This window comes from Psammomys obesus, unplaced genomic scaffold, assembly GCF_907164565.1.
Source record: "Psammomys obesus unplaced genomic scaffold, mPsaObe1.curated_primary_1811, whole genome shotgun sequence".
NCBI lineage: Eukaryota > Metazoa > Chordata > Mammalia > Rodentia > Muridae > Psammomys > Psammomys obesus.
The window spans coordinates 10,093,165-10,114,567 of NW_026596256.1; the positions used below are offsets into that span (position 1 = coordinate 10,093,165).

The 21,403-nt window shown below is 39.5% G+C and overlaps 1 protein-coding gene across 11 annotated transcripts in view; it reads left to right on the forward strand.

Annotated features, from left to right (window-relative positions):
• Positions 1-21,403, forward strand: part of Mbnl1 (muscleblind like splicing regulator 1) — a 148,330-nt gene that overhangs the window by 95,060 nt on the left and 31,867 nt on the right. For all 11 annotated transcript variants that reach the window (XM_055596708.1, XM_055596706.1, XM_055596711.1 and 8 more), the window contains one exon: positions 17,512-17,682. In XM_055596708.1, the coding sequence (XP_055452683.1) occupies positions 17,512-17,682 (171 nt within the window). The remainder of the gene's footprint in view (positions 1-17,511; positions 17,683-21,403) is intronic.

A 21,403-nucleotide genomic window follows, 5' to 3' on the forward strand; every position in this document is an offset into this window, starting at 1 on the left:
CCCTCATATCTACAATAAAAACCTTCCCCTCAACTCTCAGTTTGTACCTGTGGTGCTGTAATCTCTGGGTGGGGCAGAAATAGATTCCTTTCAAGGGGCCTTGCGTCTCCTAAGCAAAGCAAGCTGCTGACTTGATGCTGCTAAGGTAGGTTTGAATCATTTCATTCTGCTGGCTTCTGCAACCCTCCATATTTGACTCCAAATTCTAGAGTCCACTTCTTCACGTGCCACTTCCCTCCACCTACTCTTCTCCAATGTGGTTCAGGTACCTCTCAGTCTCTCTGGCTCCTGGAGCCTGCTTAGAGCCTGTATCCTGTATGCCTTTCACAAGGAAAGGCTCTGTCTCTCCCTCCACCTCCTCTTCTACTGGGTAAGTGTCACTGCCTGCTTTCTTTGTCTTTGGCTCTGTGGGGCGTTTTATTACTATAAAAGCCTCTCCTTCGCCCCTCCTGGGTCCCATCATGTGATTTGAGGCAGTTCTCCTCTGACAAGTCTCTCAGTCCACTTGGGCATGCCCCACATTCGAATTCTTGTCATCAGAACACTTCTCTTTCTCATACCCTTTTCTCCCTCCCTACATGTTCTCAGTTCATCCTGAAGCTTCCTCTTCTCCCACTAGGGGCTGCCTGTTCCCTTCTCTCTCCACAGCTTTCTGGAGCCTCCTTTTTCTTCCTAATGCCCTCCTAGGCCTCAAAGATTTAGAAATCCTCTCTGGGGTGGAGTTCCTGTTGCAACCCTTGTCTCTCCTGTCTTTCAGCTTTATCCTGGAGTTTAGTGGAACCCTCCCTCTGGTGGAGTTCCTGTTTTTTGACCCTTTCTCTTTTCCTACCTGTACCCAGAGATAGTATTAAGCCTCAGTGCCTCATTACAAAGGCTTGGCCTCACTTTAGCGCAATGGCTACAAAATGGCACACTTATTTTCCAAATTCTCACATATTGTAAAAACTTCTGCCACCACACAAGCAAATGATCCCAAAGTCTCCTATCCCTAAGCTTATTCTACTTTCTGCTCTTGAAAATCTTTTATCTGTCTTTTGCTCTTTGCTCTCAAAACACTCTCCTTAAAACTATTATATAAACTCTATCTCAGTATTTGTAAGTTTATTGGATGTGGTTTAAAAGAATCTGTAACAAAAGTTAGCTTAAAACTTGTAACCAAAAGCTAATACCTAAAAAAGGAAACCTATTCCTAGGTAATCTTATTTTTCTATATCATACTACATATGTCTCTTGGATTCAACATGTTTAGCAAGAGCAGATCTGTTACAGCATACTACATATGTAACTTAGATTAAACTCTTGTTTAGGAAAATAGATACTTTTAAGTAGCAACTGTGTTGCTTGCCTCCATGTTGGTGAAGAACACATCATAGGAGCAACAAGCAACAAGGCTGGCAAGCATCTTTACTAATGTTAGAAGAAAGTACACACAGCCAGTTGGGAGTGGGGGGGGGGGCGCAACCCTGTAATCCAAGCACTCAGGGAGGCAGAGGGAGGCAGACCTCTTAATTCAAAGCCAGCCTGTTCTACAAAGCAAGTCTAGGACACCTAAGGCTACACAGAGAAACCCTGTCATGGAAAAACCAAGGGGAAAAAAAAGGAAGAAAAAGAAAGTACAGGCCATCTAACTTCACCACCATTTGATCAAGGTGACCACATAGCATAAACCAATGAAGGTAGCACCCACAAAACCTCTTAGACCTACTGAGCCCTCTGCTTTAAAAAGAAGTCTGTCTCCTTTTTAGACAGACTTAAGGAGGCAACAGCAGGTCTCCAAGATATTTTGGATTAGAATAGAGAGAGTTGAAATTTATAAATAGCAGTAGTAACAAAGTGACGACTCTTTTTTGAGTTTCTTTTTGTTTGCTTCCTTGCTTGCTTTCCGTGGTACACTAGAAACAAGAACTCTGGGCAGATGGACTAACTAATGTTCTTCTAACTAATGTTTCCTGTCTTAGGACGAGAAAGAGCGCTTTAGGAAAGGGGGTTGAGGGGGAGGTGTTTCAGTTTTTATTGTTATGTAACTTATTCTATGAAATAAAATGTCATGCATCTTTCTAAGACAAAAATTTAGAATTGAAATTACAAAATGAGAGAATAATATTAATGGGATACAAAGTTCAACCACATGAGCCTTTGTACATGTTTACATTTTATTTCCAGTGCTGCTTGAAAAGTTAAGAAAAAAAAAAAAAAAGAAAGAAAGAAATGAATGGAATTCTTTTGAAAGTCAGCATATTTATCCTACCTCTGCTGCTGAATAAACAACTACCCCAGAAATTGTGCCTTTGCAAAGCACAAAAGAGAAACATAACACTCAGTGTTAGTCACTAGTTTTTGAGTAATAAATGTGTGATTTAACTTTTTCCTAACCAGTTTCTATTTTAGTACTCCCTGGCAAATTACATAACAGCCATAATTGGGCAAGCTGTAATCTCTGCGCAGGGAAATTACTTAAGAAGGCAGATACATCACAAAAGCAGCAGCTCAGAACAACTTAGTGTGCTGGCGTTCCTAGGAAAGGCAGCTACTCCAGCTTATAACAGTAAGGCAAGCAAAGCTTCTAGAAGATGCAGACACATTCCTGAGGGAAAAACACCCCGTGGTCCACACTGCTGTGTGGGGCTTTTTTTATGTAATATTTAAGAAGTGACTGCCTACAATTTTCTTTCTTCGTGGGGTATTATAAATGATTTCGAAGTTTTGATTGTGCAGGTTCAGGCCCGTTTCATTATTCATCAAAGAATAATTGTGGTAATACCTTATATTAATAACCTGAGCTTTCTCTGGTGTGTACAGTGTCAGGGTGGCTTGTCCTACCTCCCTTGATTAGTTTAAGCAGCTGTTTTGCCCTGGGTCATTAGGTAGTAAATAACCATACAAACTGCTTTTAATGCTTGGATTCGTTTAATGAGTGCAGTCTTTCCATACCCTTAGGCCAGCTCACCTGGCCTGTGTTCCTGAAATCCAAGCTGCTGCAAAGACATCAAGCAAAGGGGTCATCTTTGCTTATATTCAGGTCCCTTACTGCCACTGGAGTTATACCCACAATACTCTGCCTTAACTCTTTGACCTAGCTGCCCTGAACAAAGCCTTCTCCCTAGCCTGATTGTTGTATCCAGTCAGCTGACTCCCCCCAATGTTCTCATCTATACTGTGGTTATTTTTCCATCTTTACTGTGGAAGCCTCCTTGCATTTTGGATTCCTGAAACGTCATTGTGTTAAAAGAAAACACGATTATTGCAGAATGAGTATCTAGACCTAGATTTGAGAACTAAATTGTTTTACGACTCTCTGACCTTAGACAAGTTACTTATCTTCTCTGATTTGTTTACTTATTGTAATTTAATTTAATGCTGAGTGGGTCTTTTTCAGTCCTTGTGGGGTTGACTGAAGAAGCTTTGAAAACTCTTCACTTCCACTTTGTATTCTCTCTACCACAGCACATTTGTGTTGCTAAATTTCTATTGTCTGAAATAATGTTATGATCTGTCTCATCTCAACCCTATCCTTTCCCATCTCTTTGTTCCCCTTCCTTTCCTTTGTCTTTCTTCTTTCTTTTTGCTTCCATTTTTCTTTTTTTTGTGTGTGTGTGTATTTGTGTGCTCCATTCCCTTTTGTGTTCCATTACTTTACCTGCTACCTTTTGGAGTAGGTCATTAGATACAAGAAAATGACAAATTTTCTCAGAATGTTTGAAAACTACTTATTTTTATTGTTGCATGTGTTAGGATGCAACAATGACGATGATAGTGCTCACAGCAGATTTTATATGTAAGAGGTTTGTTAGGTGGAAATGAAGAGAGAGGGAGGAGGCCAGAGTGAGAAATGCTAGGGGGAAGAGAGGACAGTGCCCAGACAGAGAAAGGGGAGAGGGCAAGAGAGGAGAGAGCAAGAGCTAAGAGAGAGACAAAGTGGTGGGTTGATTCTTTTAAGGAGCAATGTAACCACACCTGCCAGTGTGGCTACCTGGCCAGTGACACATTATGACATCATAGGTTGCTAGTCAACCCAGAAGCAGACTGCCAAAATAGTAACAGCAAGTGCTCATGTAAGTTTACAAAGTAGCTTATATGATTCACTTTTAACTTGTTTGTTGAGTGGTTTATGCATCACGTCCCTAAGAAGATGGATGTTTGTAAATAACCATGTGGGTGTTGGAAACTGGACCTGGGTCTTCTGCAGGAGGAACAACTGCTCGTAACACCTGAGCTCTTCTAGCCCCAGAAAGATCTAATTTTTAAAGCTGGTGGAATGAAGTATGGTTTAAGTGTAATATTGGGAAAATAACACAAGAAAAAAATAGCTATGCAGAGTGAGCTTTCAGGCTAATACACAGAGATAACAACAAAGTACTACAGTTTATGTAGGCAACCCAAAGTACTACAATTTAGGTAGGCAACTACATATCTAATTTGAAAGTTTCACTACTATTTAATCTTTGGTGGTGTTGTTTGTGTGTGTGTATGAGAGAGAGAAAGCGTGTGTGTGGTTTTTGAGACATGGATCCTTTGTGTAGTCTTGGCCGTTCTAGAATTTACTCTGTAGACCAGGCTGACCTTTCGCTCACAGAGATCAGCCTCTGCATCAGAGTGCTGGGAGTAGAGGGGTGCACTACCAATGTCTAGCCCTAAAAAAAGAAAAAAATAAATAAGAAAAAGTGGGATAAGTAGATTTTATTTTGCCATTTTGAGACCTCTTTGTTAATGATTAAGGAAACTGTGTTTTAAAGATTAAAACACATTTTTACACATTTTTATTTAAAATTTAAGGCTTTTTTTTTTTTTTTTTTTTTTTGGTATTTTCATGCTAAAAGAATGAATGCCTGAAAGTAATAAACAGGTTCACTGCTGAAATATAACCAGTCATTGAGTATGGCTGAAAGAACTCTGGTGTTTCAAGACAGGGTTTCTCTGTGCAGCCTTGGCTGTCCTGGACTAACTTTGTAGACCAGCTGTAGCCCCCTCCCTGATTGCCTCCCAATCCCTCCCTCCCTCTCTAATCTCCCATGCCCCTCTCCAATTCTATTGATAGGGAAGGTCCCCCTTCCCTTCCATCTGACCCTAGCTTATCAGGTCTCATCAGGACTGGCTGCAATGTCTTCCTCTGTGGCCTGGTAAGGCTGCTCACTCCCTCAGTGGGGAGGTAATCAAAGAGCCAGCCACTGAGTTCTTGTCAGAGACAGCCTGTGTTCCTATTACTGAGGAACCCACTTGGAGACTGAGCTCTTAACAAAGATTTAAAAACTTCTTGGAGGGGATGAAATTTAAGCAGGGTCTTTATCTCTGTTGACAAATTAGCCAACAAATGGCACGAATGGGTGAGGGGAGAACAGTTATTGTTAGCCCTGTCTTCCTCAAGTTTATGCACATACTGGTGTAAATAACTTCTGATCAGAGTTAAAAGCTACTGAAGTCAGAACTATCTGTGTAGTATACCTGACCAAAAAAAAACAGAAGAAATTGAAAACGAGAATCCACAGAAAGTTACTTCTGAAGATGGCCACTTTTTATAATGTGCCAGTGAAAACAGTTCTTGTTGTCAGCTCACTTTAAGAGACTAGTGCCCAGTTTCCTAACATAAAAGGAATGAGCATGAGTTTGTTTTTCCTTTGGGCACTAGGTACACTCAACAGCCGCCCTGCCTGGACACAGTATCCCAGGCAGAGGCACCATTTGCTCAAGAGGCTGAATGCCTCAGTGAGTCCCCACTGCCAACAAGTGACAGCCTCACAGTGAACAGTAGCAACAGAACAGCAAACAGAACCTTGGCTCTGGGGAATTGTCTTTCCACCGGAGACTGAATTTGTTATTTGAAGTCACTTGAGATATAGTATATGTTGACTCATTAAAAAAGATTCTAACTTTGTGAAGGTCTGGAAGGCTGAAGGATATTTAAAAAAAAAATGTGTTTCTTTAGGAAGAGGCCCTGGTGAGGGGAAGGGTTGCAAGGTTCCAGTGATGCGGCAAGTGTGCTAAGGAAGGACTGGGGTCTAGTCACTTCCACATGTGGTCCAGACCACAGCTGGAATTGGTAGTCATGGGGGAAGAAGTTGCATTCAGACAGCACTTCTAGTATATGTCAAAAGGTGAGGTGTGAATAAAAAGCTGGCATGCTCTCACTTTTCCACATCCACTCTGGGAACCACGTGGCCTTCAGCTTGTTGTAGGTCTAAACACTTTAGAAGCTTAGGACACAGCCGCATCCACCGAGTGGCCATGGAGCCTACCTGCAGGCTAACAGGGCTGTACTTGGCCAGCAGTGGCTACTTAACCAAGAAAAGGGTACATAGGATAGGAAATAAGAGCAGAAAGCATCTCCATTCAAATGAAAGGGTTTGAGAAAGGATATAAGTCAGTCGAGATCCTAGAGGTGATACAGAAAGAAAAAAGTTAAGACTGTCTTTTTCAGCGAAATGTCCTTTTTGAATGGACCCACTAGGGACTGACTTTTCTGATGTGTTTTTCTCAAGCTACACAGACTGCTGAACTGTGAAAAATAAATTTTTGGTATTTGAAAGCAGCTCAACTTATGATACTCTGTTATACTCCAAAGAGACTAAATACTGTGATATAAAATTAATGGGTATTAAAACAAGCTCCATTTTCAAAACCTTTCTGAAATATAGCCAGGGACTCGATATCTTTGACCTCCTTTTACCTGACCTAGGCTGTGGATACAAGAGCTAAGAGGCATAAGAAGGCCCCTTCTGGAAAGCGTTTGCAGGAGAGGAAGATGTATAAACAATACAAAGCATGATGAGAGAGTGTTGTTCAAAGGAAAAAAAAAATCTATTACATCCACCTGGTTCAGTGAGAGATAGGGCATAGAATGGCACACTTGCTACTCCAGCACAGTACCCGGTACACAGCAGATCAGCGTGAATATTGATAACTTAACTAGAAGAAAAGCATCTTGAGACAACTGTATGCTCCTTTTCTCTTACATTCACATTTTAGTTTATTACAAAAACAATGTTACCATGTCTGTACTCCTGCCAGGCTCCACACAGCTCCATCCTTGCCATCCCAATCACTTAAAATATGCTCTGCAGCCTCAGGTTGCCACTTAGAACATAGAGCCTTGGGATGACTAAGCTTTTTTTGAGCTGCCATGATCTTGGGATTATTTCAGTATCAAACTCATCTATATTGTTTTTTCTTTTTTTTAATTTCTGGGTTTTGTGCCTACTTTTATTATTTGCTAATATGGAGCAATGTCCTCTAACACCAAGGATGTAAGATGTGTCTTTGTCCTGTTTTACCCCTCGAGACAAACTTCAGTTAATGTTTGCTGAGAGCTACTTCTGTAGATATTTGAGGGTCTTCTCTGGGAAGCCAGTGGGAGACATGGGGGTTGGAAGGTTCACAGAGCAGGAGAGAGGCTCATGTAACTTGTATTATGATACTGCTTTTTGCTTCAAAATCTTTTCCACCCAAATTGCTTATGCTGTCATAGCCAGTACCCAATGGAGCCATGTTCTGGGCTCATGAAACAATCTTCTCCTCATTGCTGTCTCAGATCAGAGCTGAGAGCTATGCACAGTTTTAGTAGATTGTCATGGGGAAGGGAGGAGGGGTGTATTTCCCACAGAAACAGAACCACTCCGATGAAGCACATTTTGTTCAAGGACAAAGTTGGTCTGTCAGAAAGAGACACTGGTGAACCAGGGCTGACACACTGTCGTCTCACACTTTCTTCCTTCTCTGTCACTGTACTTTGCAGAAAGCAGTAGCATTCAATTTGGCCTTGTACAGCATTTTTGAGCCCAGAAAGTATCAGTGTATTTTCAGTTGGGGAATCACATAGGCTTACAAAGGACTGCCACTGGAATACTAGGGGGGGAGGAATCTCATCTTTGGCAAAGTTAATGATGTGTGTAAATCCTGGAAAGGAGTGTGGTGAAGAGACTTTAGTAACTAAAAGCAGCTAAAACCAATTTCTTAGTGTAACAGATTGCTTAAGCAACTTAAGCAATTTGGTGAAAATATATAACATATTTTGAAAATTGTTATGATTAAATAATGAGTATCACTTTAATATATGAAAACAAAATTTACTTTTTTGTAGGCACATTAGAATCTAGCAGGAATAAGTGTAGTATCTTTGATGTGTAAATGAAAGCAGACCTTATCAAAATGTCACTAATCTGATTTTTATGCTCCCTAAAGCTCACAGTGGTATATTTCTCTCTATATGTTAAACTGTATGTGTATATACATATATGTATATATATATATGACTTATATAATTTCTGATGTGTGTAAATCAACTTGGTCCATGAAATACATGAATAATTCACTCACCTTTTGCCATTCAAAGTGTGTTGTTGAAATGAAGAATGTGGAGTATTTGGCTCACTTGGCAATCCTTCCTCCCACACTCTACTGTTGGTGCTGTGGAGGGGCCAGGCATGACAGATAAGCTGAAATTTGGAAGCACATCTCATTTTTTTTATAGTGTGGAGTATTATATGTTTTAACTTTTAAAATTAGTAGCTTACATCTTGGAGTATTTTTTTTTTCCTTTGCAGAATTCAAAATGGTTTAAACCTTCATTTAGCTATGACCTGTTCTTGCTAGAGCCATTTGTAGTTTTATTGTGAGAGGTCAGTGATTAGGTATTCATATTTAAAGATGAGCAAGCCTAATGCCCTTGGTGTGAATGTGGGTCTGCTGGGTTCAGAGATATATTTATGTACAACTCACATATACCATCTGTGCTTCAGCAAATGTAACAGAAACCATGATGCTGGAGCAGTAAGTGTCCAATGTCCATATAATGTGGTTGGCATAGTGCTTAACACAGGTGCATCATGTGAACTTTATTATTCCGTTATTGTAATAAGATGGATCTGTTGGTTTTAAATCAATGCTTTGAGGAGGGGTGGTTATAAGGTGAAGGTTTTCTTTATAAATGGACCAGGAACTACCATGTGTGTTCAGACACTTGCATTAGTAAGTCATCTATAAGAGACGGATATGAGAAGCATGCATATATTTCTCCCAAGTTTACCTCCTTTTAATCTGGGACATGTTATAACCCAACTGGTAATAGCACAGTGATGGATGTGTGCTGTTTGTAAGGAACCTTCTGTTCTTCAGCTGGAAAACATGCCTACAAACATGTCCACCAAAGATTATTATTCAAACATTGGGCTTCTTGATTATTAGCTGGCTTAGTTTGAAACCCCTAAAATGACACATATGTTTTGGCTACAGTTCAGAAGTCTGACAGTCACTGTGCTAAAAAAGTAATTGAAGCAATTGAATATAGATAGATAGATAGATAGATAGATAGATAGATAGATAGATAGATTGATTTCCAGTTTTATAATGATTTAAAAAGGCAGCCAGCATATGTTGGACTGTTTATTGGTACGGCACCTACCAAATGTCACTGGACTTCACTAAGGTTATAGAAACTCCTCTTTGGTTCAGGGGTGCAGACTGGATCCATCTTTGGAGCCCATGGGGAGTGTGGAACCAGGAACGTTGGTGGTGCTGGTAGAGCCTCCACTGCCTTATTGCCTATATGTTGTGTTAGCGTTCTGTGGTCTAGAGGCCACACATCGCATCAGAGGCAGCTCTAAATAGATCTGGATTTCTGACAACTGTGCAGATGTAACTTGCTGTCACAGTTGCATGTGTATGTGATCTCTCACAAACAAAAGCTGCTGGAGGGAGACGTGATATTTTTGTCACAAGAATGTCTGTGATTTGCTGCCTTTCACTTTCTCCCTCTATCCTCCAGGCAGTCAACACCAAAGCTTGTCCATTTAGGACACTGAGCAGAGGTATAGAGTTTCACTTTTGTCATTTCCAAGTTGATTAATGGAGTTGTGCAATTCGAGCACTCTGGAAAGTCACAGTATCCCAGTGAGGTAGAGTGTCTTGATACTGCGTCAGCAAGGAGGGTATTTTGGGATATTGTAAATGTCACTATTGGTTTTAATATACAAGAATCTTCATCATCAAACCTTAGGAATGTTCTACAAAATACTGCCTAGAACAGCTATTGAGTATTGTAAATGGCTCTTTAAATAGCTAAAACCTGTTACCTAAAATCTCCCAATTGTGAACCAGTTGGATATTGATGAGGAGGGAGTGTAGTACATATTAAATGGAACTAGGATTCCTTCAAGTAAAGATAAATTATAAAGTCCACAGGCTGTGTGTGAGTATTGGTGTATGCATGTATTTGTGTGTAATAAGAGCTTTTCATGGGGTCAGAAAAGAGGAAAGCCTGAATTCCCAGTGAGTTCTGCTTCAGCTGGATACATATGTTGTATCTATAATAAACTAATTATAAGATGTTGGGACATAAGTTATCTCTTGCTAGCCTCTAGTAAATATCTTAACTTTAGACTTTTATAGAAATGTTCAAGAAGAAAATAGATAAATATTAAAGTTCTTATACTTTAGAAGTTTTAAAAAATTTGCAGCTGTTAGTAGTTGGCTAGGATAGAGGAATAACTGGTCAGCAACCTGCTTCTTTTTCTTGGAGTTTCTCAGGTCAAACTTAGACCTTTATGTTTGAAGGAATTTCCAGAATAATCCCCTTCATTTAAAATGGTGAACTGTTTAAAGTACATACAGCTAATTTTAGATTATCAGCTATTATTAATTATACGAATCCCTGTTCATGCACAATTACTAGACTTAAGTCGTAATCCCACGGTATATTTGCAAATAAAGCCTTCAGGACAGAACTATTATTAAGCGAGGCCATAAGACTAGAGCCATAACTAATAAGATCAGAGTGGGCTTATTGTGGTAGTGTCTGTGTCTCCCCTTCCCCAGTTTCCATCCTCTTCCTCCTTTGATTTCTTCCCTCCCTCTCTGCTTCCTCCTTTTTCCATAAACACTAAGGGGAGCTGAAGATACGGAGCCAAAGACAGAGATGCTTGTGAAGAGAGTGCTAATTGAAAACTGAGTAGGATAAAACCTTCATCTTAGTTTTCTAGCTTCTAAAATGAAGAAATGAATTTTTCTTAAATGACCCAGTCTGTGCTATTTTTCTTATGGTATTCCTAGCTGACTGATAGTGCCTCCATTATATTTCACTGGTTATAAGTCAGTGCTTACCTCAACTGGTGCTCATCCTAATGACAACCACTGCTGTTCCCAGCTGGGTATGACAGTCTTATGAGAATCTGGTGCAGCAAAAGCATCCTATAGTACTACAGCTCACACAACCTTTCTGCACGGCCCCAGTTGTCAATAAAACTGATGTTGAGAAAGCTAGAATGTCTTTTTAAGGTACAGGTCCTCTTGCCAACCAATATTAGCCCTCCTTTGGAACAAGTGAGTTATAAAGAAATACTTATGAACAACAGTACAGTCTATTGTTTGCATTGCTGTTTTTGCCTACACTTGAAAAATCATATAAAATGATTCCTAGTGTTAATTGAATACACATCCATCTTAAAAAAAATTCAAGGATTTACATATGGGTTTTAGAATGTATAAACAAAGTATATTTTCTTAAAGTAAATTATATAGACTGTTGTAAATTTTTTACCATTAAAAGGTGGAAATTTATTATATATGTTAGGGGATGGAGCAGTGGCTCAGCAGTTAGGAGCACTTCTGTGTTTGCTGAGGGTCCAGGTTCAGTTCTCAGTACCCACGTGATGACTCAAGATCATCTGTAGCTCCAGTTCCAGGTGAACTGATAACCTCTTTGGTCCTCCATGGCCTCAGACACACACAGTGCAAAAATATACATGAAGGCAAATAACTATTAAACTGTTCTGTTGTCACTAATATCTTATAAGTAGCATTGGATGAATAACTAGACAATTAGGTGGATTCATTAAGAAAATTCTTCTTGGAAGTGAGAAATCTTATGTGTTAGTGACCAGTGCCATTAATAATCTTATTTGGGGAAAATACATTCCAACTGAAAAGAAAGCTGGTAAGAAGTTTCAGTACGTAGCTTTCAGTTTCATAGTCAGATTTTTCTGGCCAAGATCTGAGCACTGAATATCTCCAGAAAATGCTTCAAAACATTGCTTTTCTATGCTGTCCCAAGGGAAATGCTGGTTTTGTTTTAACCATTGAAATAAATAGTTTTAGTTTGAGGAGCCTTACAGGAAATCCAGTGTTGCCTGGGAAGCTGGGAAAGACTTGTGAGGTGGGCCCCTGTCATTTGTTCATTGTCTCTCTAGTCTAGAGTCTACCCAGACCTGACTGGGTAATTTCATCTGATCCGTCAGTACCATTTTGGCAGCATGATAGTATGCCTTTTTAGAATCTGACTCCATAAGCCATGGTAATCCTTTTATCAAGTTAAGGAAAAACAACGAAAATAGAACTTTGACCTTTTTTATGTTAGTAAATTCACCCGCCTTCTAACTAAAGTACCATTTTATCTTTAATCATTGGGTTTTTAAAATAAATATTTAAAATCTCGCAGAAACAGCATTCCTCTGAATCCCTGCCTCTTGGCGCACTCAGTGCTGTCCTTTCTGACGCCTTGCTGGTTGCCTGCACTCGCCATCTCCTGCCTCTTGTCTCTCTGTGCACATGTGTCATGGAGTCACTACATTTGCACATACATATAATTATTGTAAAATGTTTTTTTATTGACTTGTAAGGTTGAGCAAAAATCCAGGTATTTGTTTTGAGTACTAAACATTTATGTGAAACTGCTTAAAGTTAAATAAAATTTCTCTCATTTTAGTAACAAAGTTTGTTGTAATGTTTAAAGCTAAATGAGCTTATTCTTAAATTCAGAAGCAAAAAATAATAATAATATCAAAACTAGAGTTTGGTGTTTTTAGTCACGGCTGTTGGTGTCATTTGTTGAGCAGTTGTCTTAAAATAAGTTTGCACTGGAATCAACAAATGCAAGGCACAAAAATCCCACATTAATAAATTGAATAGAATGGAATTTTTCTTTGGTGGGTGGTGATAAAGGCAGGAGTAACCTCTTCATTATTGATGATTGGCATGCACTGTCACAGGGTTTGGTGCCTATGTTATTTTTAGCACTTTTTAAAAGATGCAGTGCTTAAGTCAACCATTTTGCTTATTCTCATTTAAATATTTTAAGGAACGAGAGAAAATAATGAAAATTGTTGACGGCCCGCTGTGCTAGTTACCGTGTGAAAGCTGGCCTGTGCTTCCCTTATCACCATGGCAGAGAGGCTGTGTGGTTATTCTGAAAAACAGACGTGGCCACATAGAGTTCACTGATGTCCATGCAGTCACACGACCAAGTAGCCCAGCCACTGTTTTAAGCAATCTTTGTACATTTACAACATAAGTGCAACTACAGGGTACCTATAAAACCAAATACAAATATAATTTATGGGCTGGAAACTTGGCTCAGAACGCTTGCAGGGCAAGGACGAGGACCTGAGTTTGAATCATGAGCACCCACATGAGAAGCCAGGAGTGGCTGTGCTTACTTGTAATCACAGTATTGGGAGGTAGGGAAGGAGAAACTCTGCAGCCACCTGGCCAGACTGGCCAGTTGGTGTCCCCAGGGTTCAGTGAGAGACACTGTGTCCAAAGATAAGGTAAACAGCAATTGAACTCGAAGATACTGAACACCTGTACACATGCACAGCACACACTCCACATATGTGACACACAGTTTGTATGTCTTCATATCCTAGCATGCCAATTTAATGTGTGCCCAGGTGGCCTATCTAAAGAATGGTAACTCCTACAAATTTGACTTTAGGCCTGTAGAGTGTATTGTCTTTTCCTGAGTTTTAGGGTGCCAAATGCAAACACAGTGACTGTGTACGTGGATCCCCATCCTCCACAGTCACCTCCCCACACCTTCTGCATGTGTGTGTACTTCCAATGTACATGTGTGGGTGTCCGTGCTCCTTGTGTATATGTGTGCACATGTGTGTACGTTTAAAGGCTTGAGATGAATTTACATTTCTGTCTGGCCACTGAATGAAAGCATTATTAGGCCAGCATAGTTCAAAATCGACTTGCTGTTAAATTTAGTTTTTACTCCATAATATTCACTGGCAGTAGAATGAGGTTAGAATGGAATTCATCTTTGAACATGTTAGAAGCAGCAGGATCCTCTCACTGTGAAGCTGCTTCCTGAGGGGTACTACTGGGAAGATGGACAGGGATGATAACTGGCTGTGGCGTTCACCATAATTCTCAAAGGAAGTTATGCTGCTGGTGGGTTTTAGTTGTTTTTGAGTTTTTAGGTTTTTAGCAAATTCTCTAGCATGGGCTGTTTATTCTGATTTATTCTTAGTCTTTGTATCTGTGGAGCTGCAGTCACTCAGCATTGCAGTCAGCACCTAACCTGAACTCTAAAAACTGAGGTTCATGAAATATCTCTTGCATGGGTTACTGTGCTTATCAGTGCAACTTCCCGTGGCTTTGTACACAATGTCTTCTGTAGTGTTTTCTGTTATGACAGAACCATCTAAATGCTTGTTAAAATTCCCCAACTTGTCGCCACAGGCACTAAGAAATGACCCTTAATCGTTCTCCTGTAAGTAACTCCAGAAAACACATTGGTTTCCCAACTTGAACTTTGGTGGAATCATTACTTTAGTCTGCATCTCACTATCTGGAATGAGTGTGCATTTGTTCCAGTCCTCCTAGGAAAGGATGAGTGGGAATGTTTTTGAAATTGAGGGCCTATGACAATAAAATTAAGTAACAGACAGGAAATGTGGTCAAGTGATACCTTTCCTCCCTGAGTAGCTACACTATATGCAGAATGGAAATCATATGTCTGAGCTTCTCGATTTCAAGATGGATGGGCCAACAAAATGGCTCAGCTGGTAAAGGTGCTTGCTGTCAAGCCTGACCACCTGAGTTCCATCCCAAGAACCCATGTGATGGAAGGAGAGGACTGACCACACAAGTTGTTCTTTATCCTCTATAAGCGTGCTATGGCATATAATAAATAAATGTTTTTTTTAATAGTTCGAAAGGATGCACTGAGGCAGAATTGAATAGCCAGCACATAAAATCCTTTTCCATTATCTCAGTCCAAGGCGTGTTCATAGGTAGAGGGTCTGGGTGATGTGTGGTCAGGAAGGTACTGAAAAAGAGCATTGAGGACAGCAACTGTTAGTGTTCATCTGGCTCAAAGCCCAGGCTGTATCTGTGCTATTTATGGAACTGAAGCAACTGACCAGAGTGAACTGAGTAACTGAATCATCTGGGTAGACATGCCCTTCTTATCTTCACTTCAACCTAGTTGTAGTGAAAAATATGAGGTGGAGATAATTGAGAGCCAGGAATTCTGGTAGAGTAGTGGTCCTCGACCTTTCTCATGCTGCACTCCTCTATGCAGTCCCTCGTGTTGTGGTGATGTCTAACCATAAAATTATTTTCATTGCTACTTCCTAACTATAGTTTCGCTACTTTTATGAACTGTATGTAAAATATTTGTGTGTTCTAGTGGTCTTGGGTGACCCCCAAAGGGGTCTGAGAACCACAATTATAGCCAGGTTCTCATTTGTATTGAAACACCCTTTCCATCCCTGGGAAGACTCAGCCTGGGAGCTCTGGAAAGCAGAATGTGTGGCACTTGGGAGCTTATTTTGGCCAGTCACATGATTTCAAATTGATTTATCGGTTTATTGTGTGGGTCTAAGTTGTTTTTGATGTTGTTTTTCACTGAGATGCGTTTAAGCTAACAATGTCTTATGAGATCAACATATATCAAGCACAGTTATTTTACATAGAATAAGCCACTTTCTGAAAGTATGAGTCTATCTGTGGACTTATCAAAAACCATAACTAACAAATAATGTAAAAATTATGTCCTGTTAGTGTTGCATTTTAGTTCCATTTGATAGGCCTCCAAGTTGTGTGGGCTGATATGTTTATAACCATGCTGTGCTGGACAGAGGGCTCAAGGATTAAAGAAATTAGTGTTCTGTGCAGTTTACACAGCTGGTGACTCCATAAACTGAGAGTTTAGGCATCAGACGTAGAAGTCAAGGAGATGTCTGCCCCAGGGTATGGTTAAGGGGACAGTTTTTATTGTAGATATAATGGAGGGTACATCCAGAGGCATCTGGAAGAGTCCAGAGTGTGGAGAGAAACATTGTAGATTGAATGTAGATTGAACATAACCACCATGACTTGGCAATGAGGTGGGTTGGTCGGGAGCAAGAGAGGAAGACAGAGGGTGCAGGCAAAGGAGATCAAGAGAGGGAAACAAGAGAGGCAAAGGGGTGAGAGCGAAGAGGACAGTGCATGGCCAAAATGGAGGGGTCATATAAAAGCTGGGAGAAGTTTAGGGTAAGGACTGGGATCGGAAGAGCTTTGAAAAGACATAGGTAGTTGTGCTACTGAGAGAGCCTGAGGCCCCCACTTGTATGCTGATAGGCACCACCTATTTGTGCTTTCTGACACTGATGAGGAATGGCTCCTTTGGACCCGAAAATGACTGAAGAAGCAGTAGGCTGTTCACAGCCCTAAACTCACAGGCAGTGGAGACTTGTCCAAAAAATCTTGTATGAGAACCTAAATAGAGCATTGGACTTGAGTCATTATCATAAATGTCTGTTTTCCAAGTCAATTTATGCAAAGTAAAATTAAACATTATTTGCTTTTCTATAGAAAAATAAAAGTAAAGAAAGTAATTGATAGCTTTAACTGTGGTATCCTACAAAGGAACAAGTAGTTCCGATTAGATTCTCTAGTGAAAAAGTTTTCAAAGTGTTTGTTAAGCTTTCCTAACAAAGTGTGTTCTTCAGTATGAATAAAGTATGTCCCACATTATGGCATATTGTAGGCTTTAATAAGTGCTTCTGCTGAGTCATCCCCAGATAAATGCATTCTTATGGTTATTACGCTTTAGTGATATACTTTGTTTCTGCCTTTTTCACTGTTAGTTCTTTGTAGAATGAGCATATCCATTTCTGATTATTTTCATAGTTTGGGGTCATGAGACAATATTTGAAAGGGTAAAGGCTCATTCCTCACCAGTATTTGATTATGCTATAAGTCTCTATTGCCGTGAGAACATGGTTGTTCTCCTTTCTGCCATAAAATTCTGAATGCATGGGGCTTGTAAAAGCATTGTAGCAATTCTCATTTTATTTGTGATGGGGTCCATTTGGAAGCATGTTCCTGGAGAAACAGTGTTCTGTGAATACTCTAAGCTAATTTGTTTGAACTCAGTAGCCATAAAACATCAATGAGAAACTTTCATGATTCTTTCCATGACTTCATGTTGTTAATGAAGAAGATGTAGCCAATATTCAAGGATCTTTCCTTGACATTGTGTGTTTTAGTCTTATTCTGAAATCAGTACAGTTTTAAGCTGGAAATAGTAACACTGACATTATTAAGTTGAGACTTCATTCAGCTTTTAAACTTTTCCAAATGTATTAAATTCTCATTTTGATAATACATTTGTGGTTGAATTCATGTGTGAAAATGCTATGATGATAAATTGTAGGAAAACTAGATGTAGATGTCTTATTTGCGTATCATTTCTAGAATTTACTGCTCTTACTCTATTTAACAGTGGTTATTGCCTCTTTTATTTTTTAGGGTCGTTGCTCCAGGGAGAACTGCAAATATCTTCATCCACCCCCACACTTAAAAACACAATTGGAGATAAATGGACGGAATAACTTGATTCAACAGAAGAATATGGCCATGTTGGCCCAGCAAATGCAGTTAGCCAATGCCATGATGCCTGGTGCCCCATTGCAGCCCGTGGTGAGCATACTTTCAACCCCATCCCTGTCTGTGTGGCCATGTCTTCCGTGTCTTTGCTGAAGCAGTGACTGCATGTCAACAAAGGCAGCAGTGGCAATTGCCTAGTATTTTAACCCTGTGAGGTTACTTACTTTCAGACCGAAGGACTGTGGCAATTTATAGTGTAGCAGCTTCCCCTAAAACTCTGTTCAGAATTAATCATTCAACTTGGCATTTGTTAAAATAGACATCAAACTCGGTTTAGTTAAAATACATTTCTATGTTACCTGTATAGGTGGTAATGATGTTTTTCTTAAAAACAAAAAAAGAAAACTGATATATATTAGTCTTTAATTTTGAGGCTATTTCTTCCTTTATTCTCTCCTTGAAGAGAATCCTTATAGTTCTTTCTCAACAAGTAGACTTTGTGAAAAACTTAACTTGAAATTACTTTGTATTCATAAATACTAGGCAGTTTTTCATAGTGGTGAGTTATAACCACTGGCTTGAAAATCTCCATCAGAAGAGAACTAAGTGAAGAGACAGAATTCCAAGAGCCTTTGAAAAATAACTAAGTTTGATAAGCTATGAGTGATCACAGATACTTAGTATTTCCCTAGCCATGTATGTGGGTAACTTGCTTATGAATGCACGTTCCTATTTCAGTGTTTACATTGTTGATGAGCATGTGGCAAACGACTTTAATTTTATTTATGTCATAGTTAATGTTCAGTTGAAATGGTGTTTATGTTAATTATTGTACAGGGTTCCTAAATTACTTACATAAGTGATAAAATTTGCAATGATCAGAATATGTCTAACTTATTGATAACGTATTTTGAACTGTTATAAGGTCATGAGAACACACTTTTCTAGTTTGTTAATTGTAACATGCGTGCTAACTGCTTTTTTTTCTAATACATTTTAACCCCTGAACTCAATGTAATTATTATTCTCTCTTAGAACTTAATGCAACAGTCATTCCAAAAAAGAGGGGGGGATTGCATTTCGAGGTGGGAGGGATCCCCATATTACACCGGCAGTGATACCAATTATCAATACTGTACAGTCGAGGTGAGAGAATATTATAATTAATTATCCTTTTAATATGATTTTTATTTTATTACATTATTGGGGGCTCAGTTAAAATGTGATATCTTTATTTTTATGGCATCTCCTAATTTTATATGTCTTTATAGTGATAACATATTTTCATTTGGTTAAAAATGTTTTGTATAATCATTCTTTCTTACAGATAATTCAGTTTAAAAAAAAAAACAACTCTTGCATTTGGCCCTCTTATATGGTTTCAAAGATCTGGGGGACAGTTCTTACTTTAATGTATAAGGTTCCCTCTTCTTGATGTGAGGTCCTTTTTCCACTTAAACTTGTAATTCGTACCTACTGATGTTCTGTGCCCTCTACAACCCAGAGCACCTCTGAGTCAAGCAAGGGAAAGTCTGGGATGGAGGAGGGCAGTCGCCATCATGGCCGTGCAAAGCTCTCTGTGAAGTCTTGGCCCATCTCCTGACCTTGACCTTAAGTCCCACCCTCATAGCTGATCCAAGGTCATAGATGGGTAGCCCTGGGACAAACTGCCCAAGACCCATATTGTCTTTGAAATGCTAGTGACGTATGTGTTTACATAGTCACTAAATCATAGATTTCTGAAACCATCAGTACTTAGATTTCTTGTACTTTTGTTAAAAAAATTTTTCTGCTTAGACAAAGTAATTATCTGTATTAGTTCTGAGCACAGGTGTTACGTGATTTTTTTCCCCCTTCACGCTATTACATTTCAGTGGGAATCACCCTCTACAAAGGTATTGTGAAGCTATAGTTGAAAAGCCTCTATTCAGGATGATGTTTTTGTAATAAGTATTGAAATCATTTCAGTTATTCAAACCTAAGGCATTTTTACTGTAATGACTGTACAGAAGGCTTTAATCCAGGAAATTTGCCTTCGAAACCCCACCTGAGACTTTCTGATCCTCTTTATAGTTAGCCTTGTTTCCATGAGGATAATGACACAGGACTACAGAAGCAAATGGGGTGGGCATGGCCACTGGGACTTCAGTTTGTGTTGCCAGTAAAGAATAAAACTGAGCTATAAGCTGCCCTGGTGCTAACACAGAGAAGGACTGTGGCTCTGACCATACACAGGAGTGTTGAGGACATGGTACAACATGGACACAGATCAGGCAGTAGTGGTGTGAGAGTGGAAATTCTGTGGGCGTGCCTACAGTATCAGAACATTGGGGTATCAGAGCCTGTGAAGAGAGACAAAGATTGCAATCAAATACATGACAAGATTTTAGTTCTCAGGGTCAACCAATTTAACGCCAAACTTAATATAAGAAATATATATGAGGAATATGGAGGGGACATGGGTGTAGCAAAATCAAATCATACTTAGATGTAGCCAGGATTGTGTTCCTTGCATATAGAAGAGGTTTATAACTGGCACACAGGAAAAGGAAGGAAGGAGATGCCCAGATACCTGTAATCCAGACTCTGCCCTGACGATGGAAGAAATTGTAACTCAGAGCCAGGGAACAAGCCATAAACGGCAACTCAAATGGGCCACAGTGTTCGGCACTTGTCAGCTGACTGTTTCCAAGGCAGCTGAGGTGACTGTTAGCCATCAGTCACCATACCACCAGGCCATGACGTGGTGCTAACTCATTTAATGCAGGAGTTTACGGGAGATGTTTGTGATTTCATGAGATTGTTCTCATGCAATATACCAATTAAAAAGGAATAACATTTTTGAGAACAAGGTAACAGTTTGCGGCGTCTGTGGTACTCAGTTCTGTATCTGCTGTTTTTCACAGCCCTCCTGTGAGTAGGAGATACTGTATTAATGGAGATTAAGCCCAAGAGGTTCAGAGAGGCTAACTATGTAGCTCAGGTTTCACAGCTAATTTTAATCAACCTTGGCCAGATGTAGAGCTCATGTGGGAAAGGCATACAGTGAATAGGCTGTCTAACTACTTTAAATCTCTTGCTGACTGTTTAAGCTCTTTGATCTTCAATATGGGGATAAGATGTTAAATATATTGTCTAGAAAGTCTTTAAAATTATACAAACATCACTCACGTTTCACAGGATTAGTAAAAAAGGAGTTGTATGTAAGAAATGAACCTTCTTTGTATGTCTAATTCATGAAAGTTCACGCAATAAATTACAGAATTTTGACATTAACTATACCTGGCATTAAGAGTACTAATAAAAATATAAATATAGAAATATCATTAATACAAATGATTTTTAAGTCTTTTTATCATATATGATCTTTGAGGATAAATGAGATCTTAGTCCTTAGTTCTCAAAATTAAAGAAAATTTTCTGCATTCTTTCATAAGTGCTACATCATGATAATAAGAAATTCACATACAATCTGACTAACTCTGGATTGCACCTTCCAGATGACAACCTGGAAGCACTTGGTCTACAGCTCTAGGCCCAGTGTGATGCTATTTAGAAACTCTGTCCCTCCAAGCTCTCTGCATTGCAGAGGTCTGTGTAATGAGGGAGAACTGAATGTGAGCTTAGGAGTTCATTACTGTGCCCTTACCTCCTTTACTTGGGGTTAGCATTGACTGTCCAACGTTCCTTATGTAGCTGTTCCTCAGGGAAACCAGCACCTTGAGACATAAAACCTGCATGGAGATCAAAGCCATTTACTGAATCTGGTGTGTGTGTGTGTGTGTGTGTGTGTGTGTGTGTGTGTGTGTGTGTG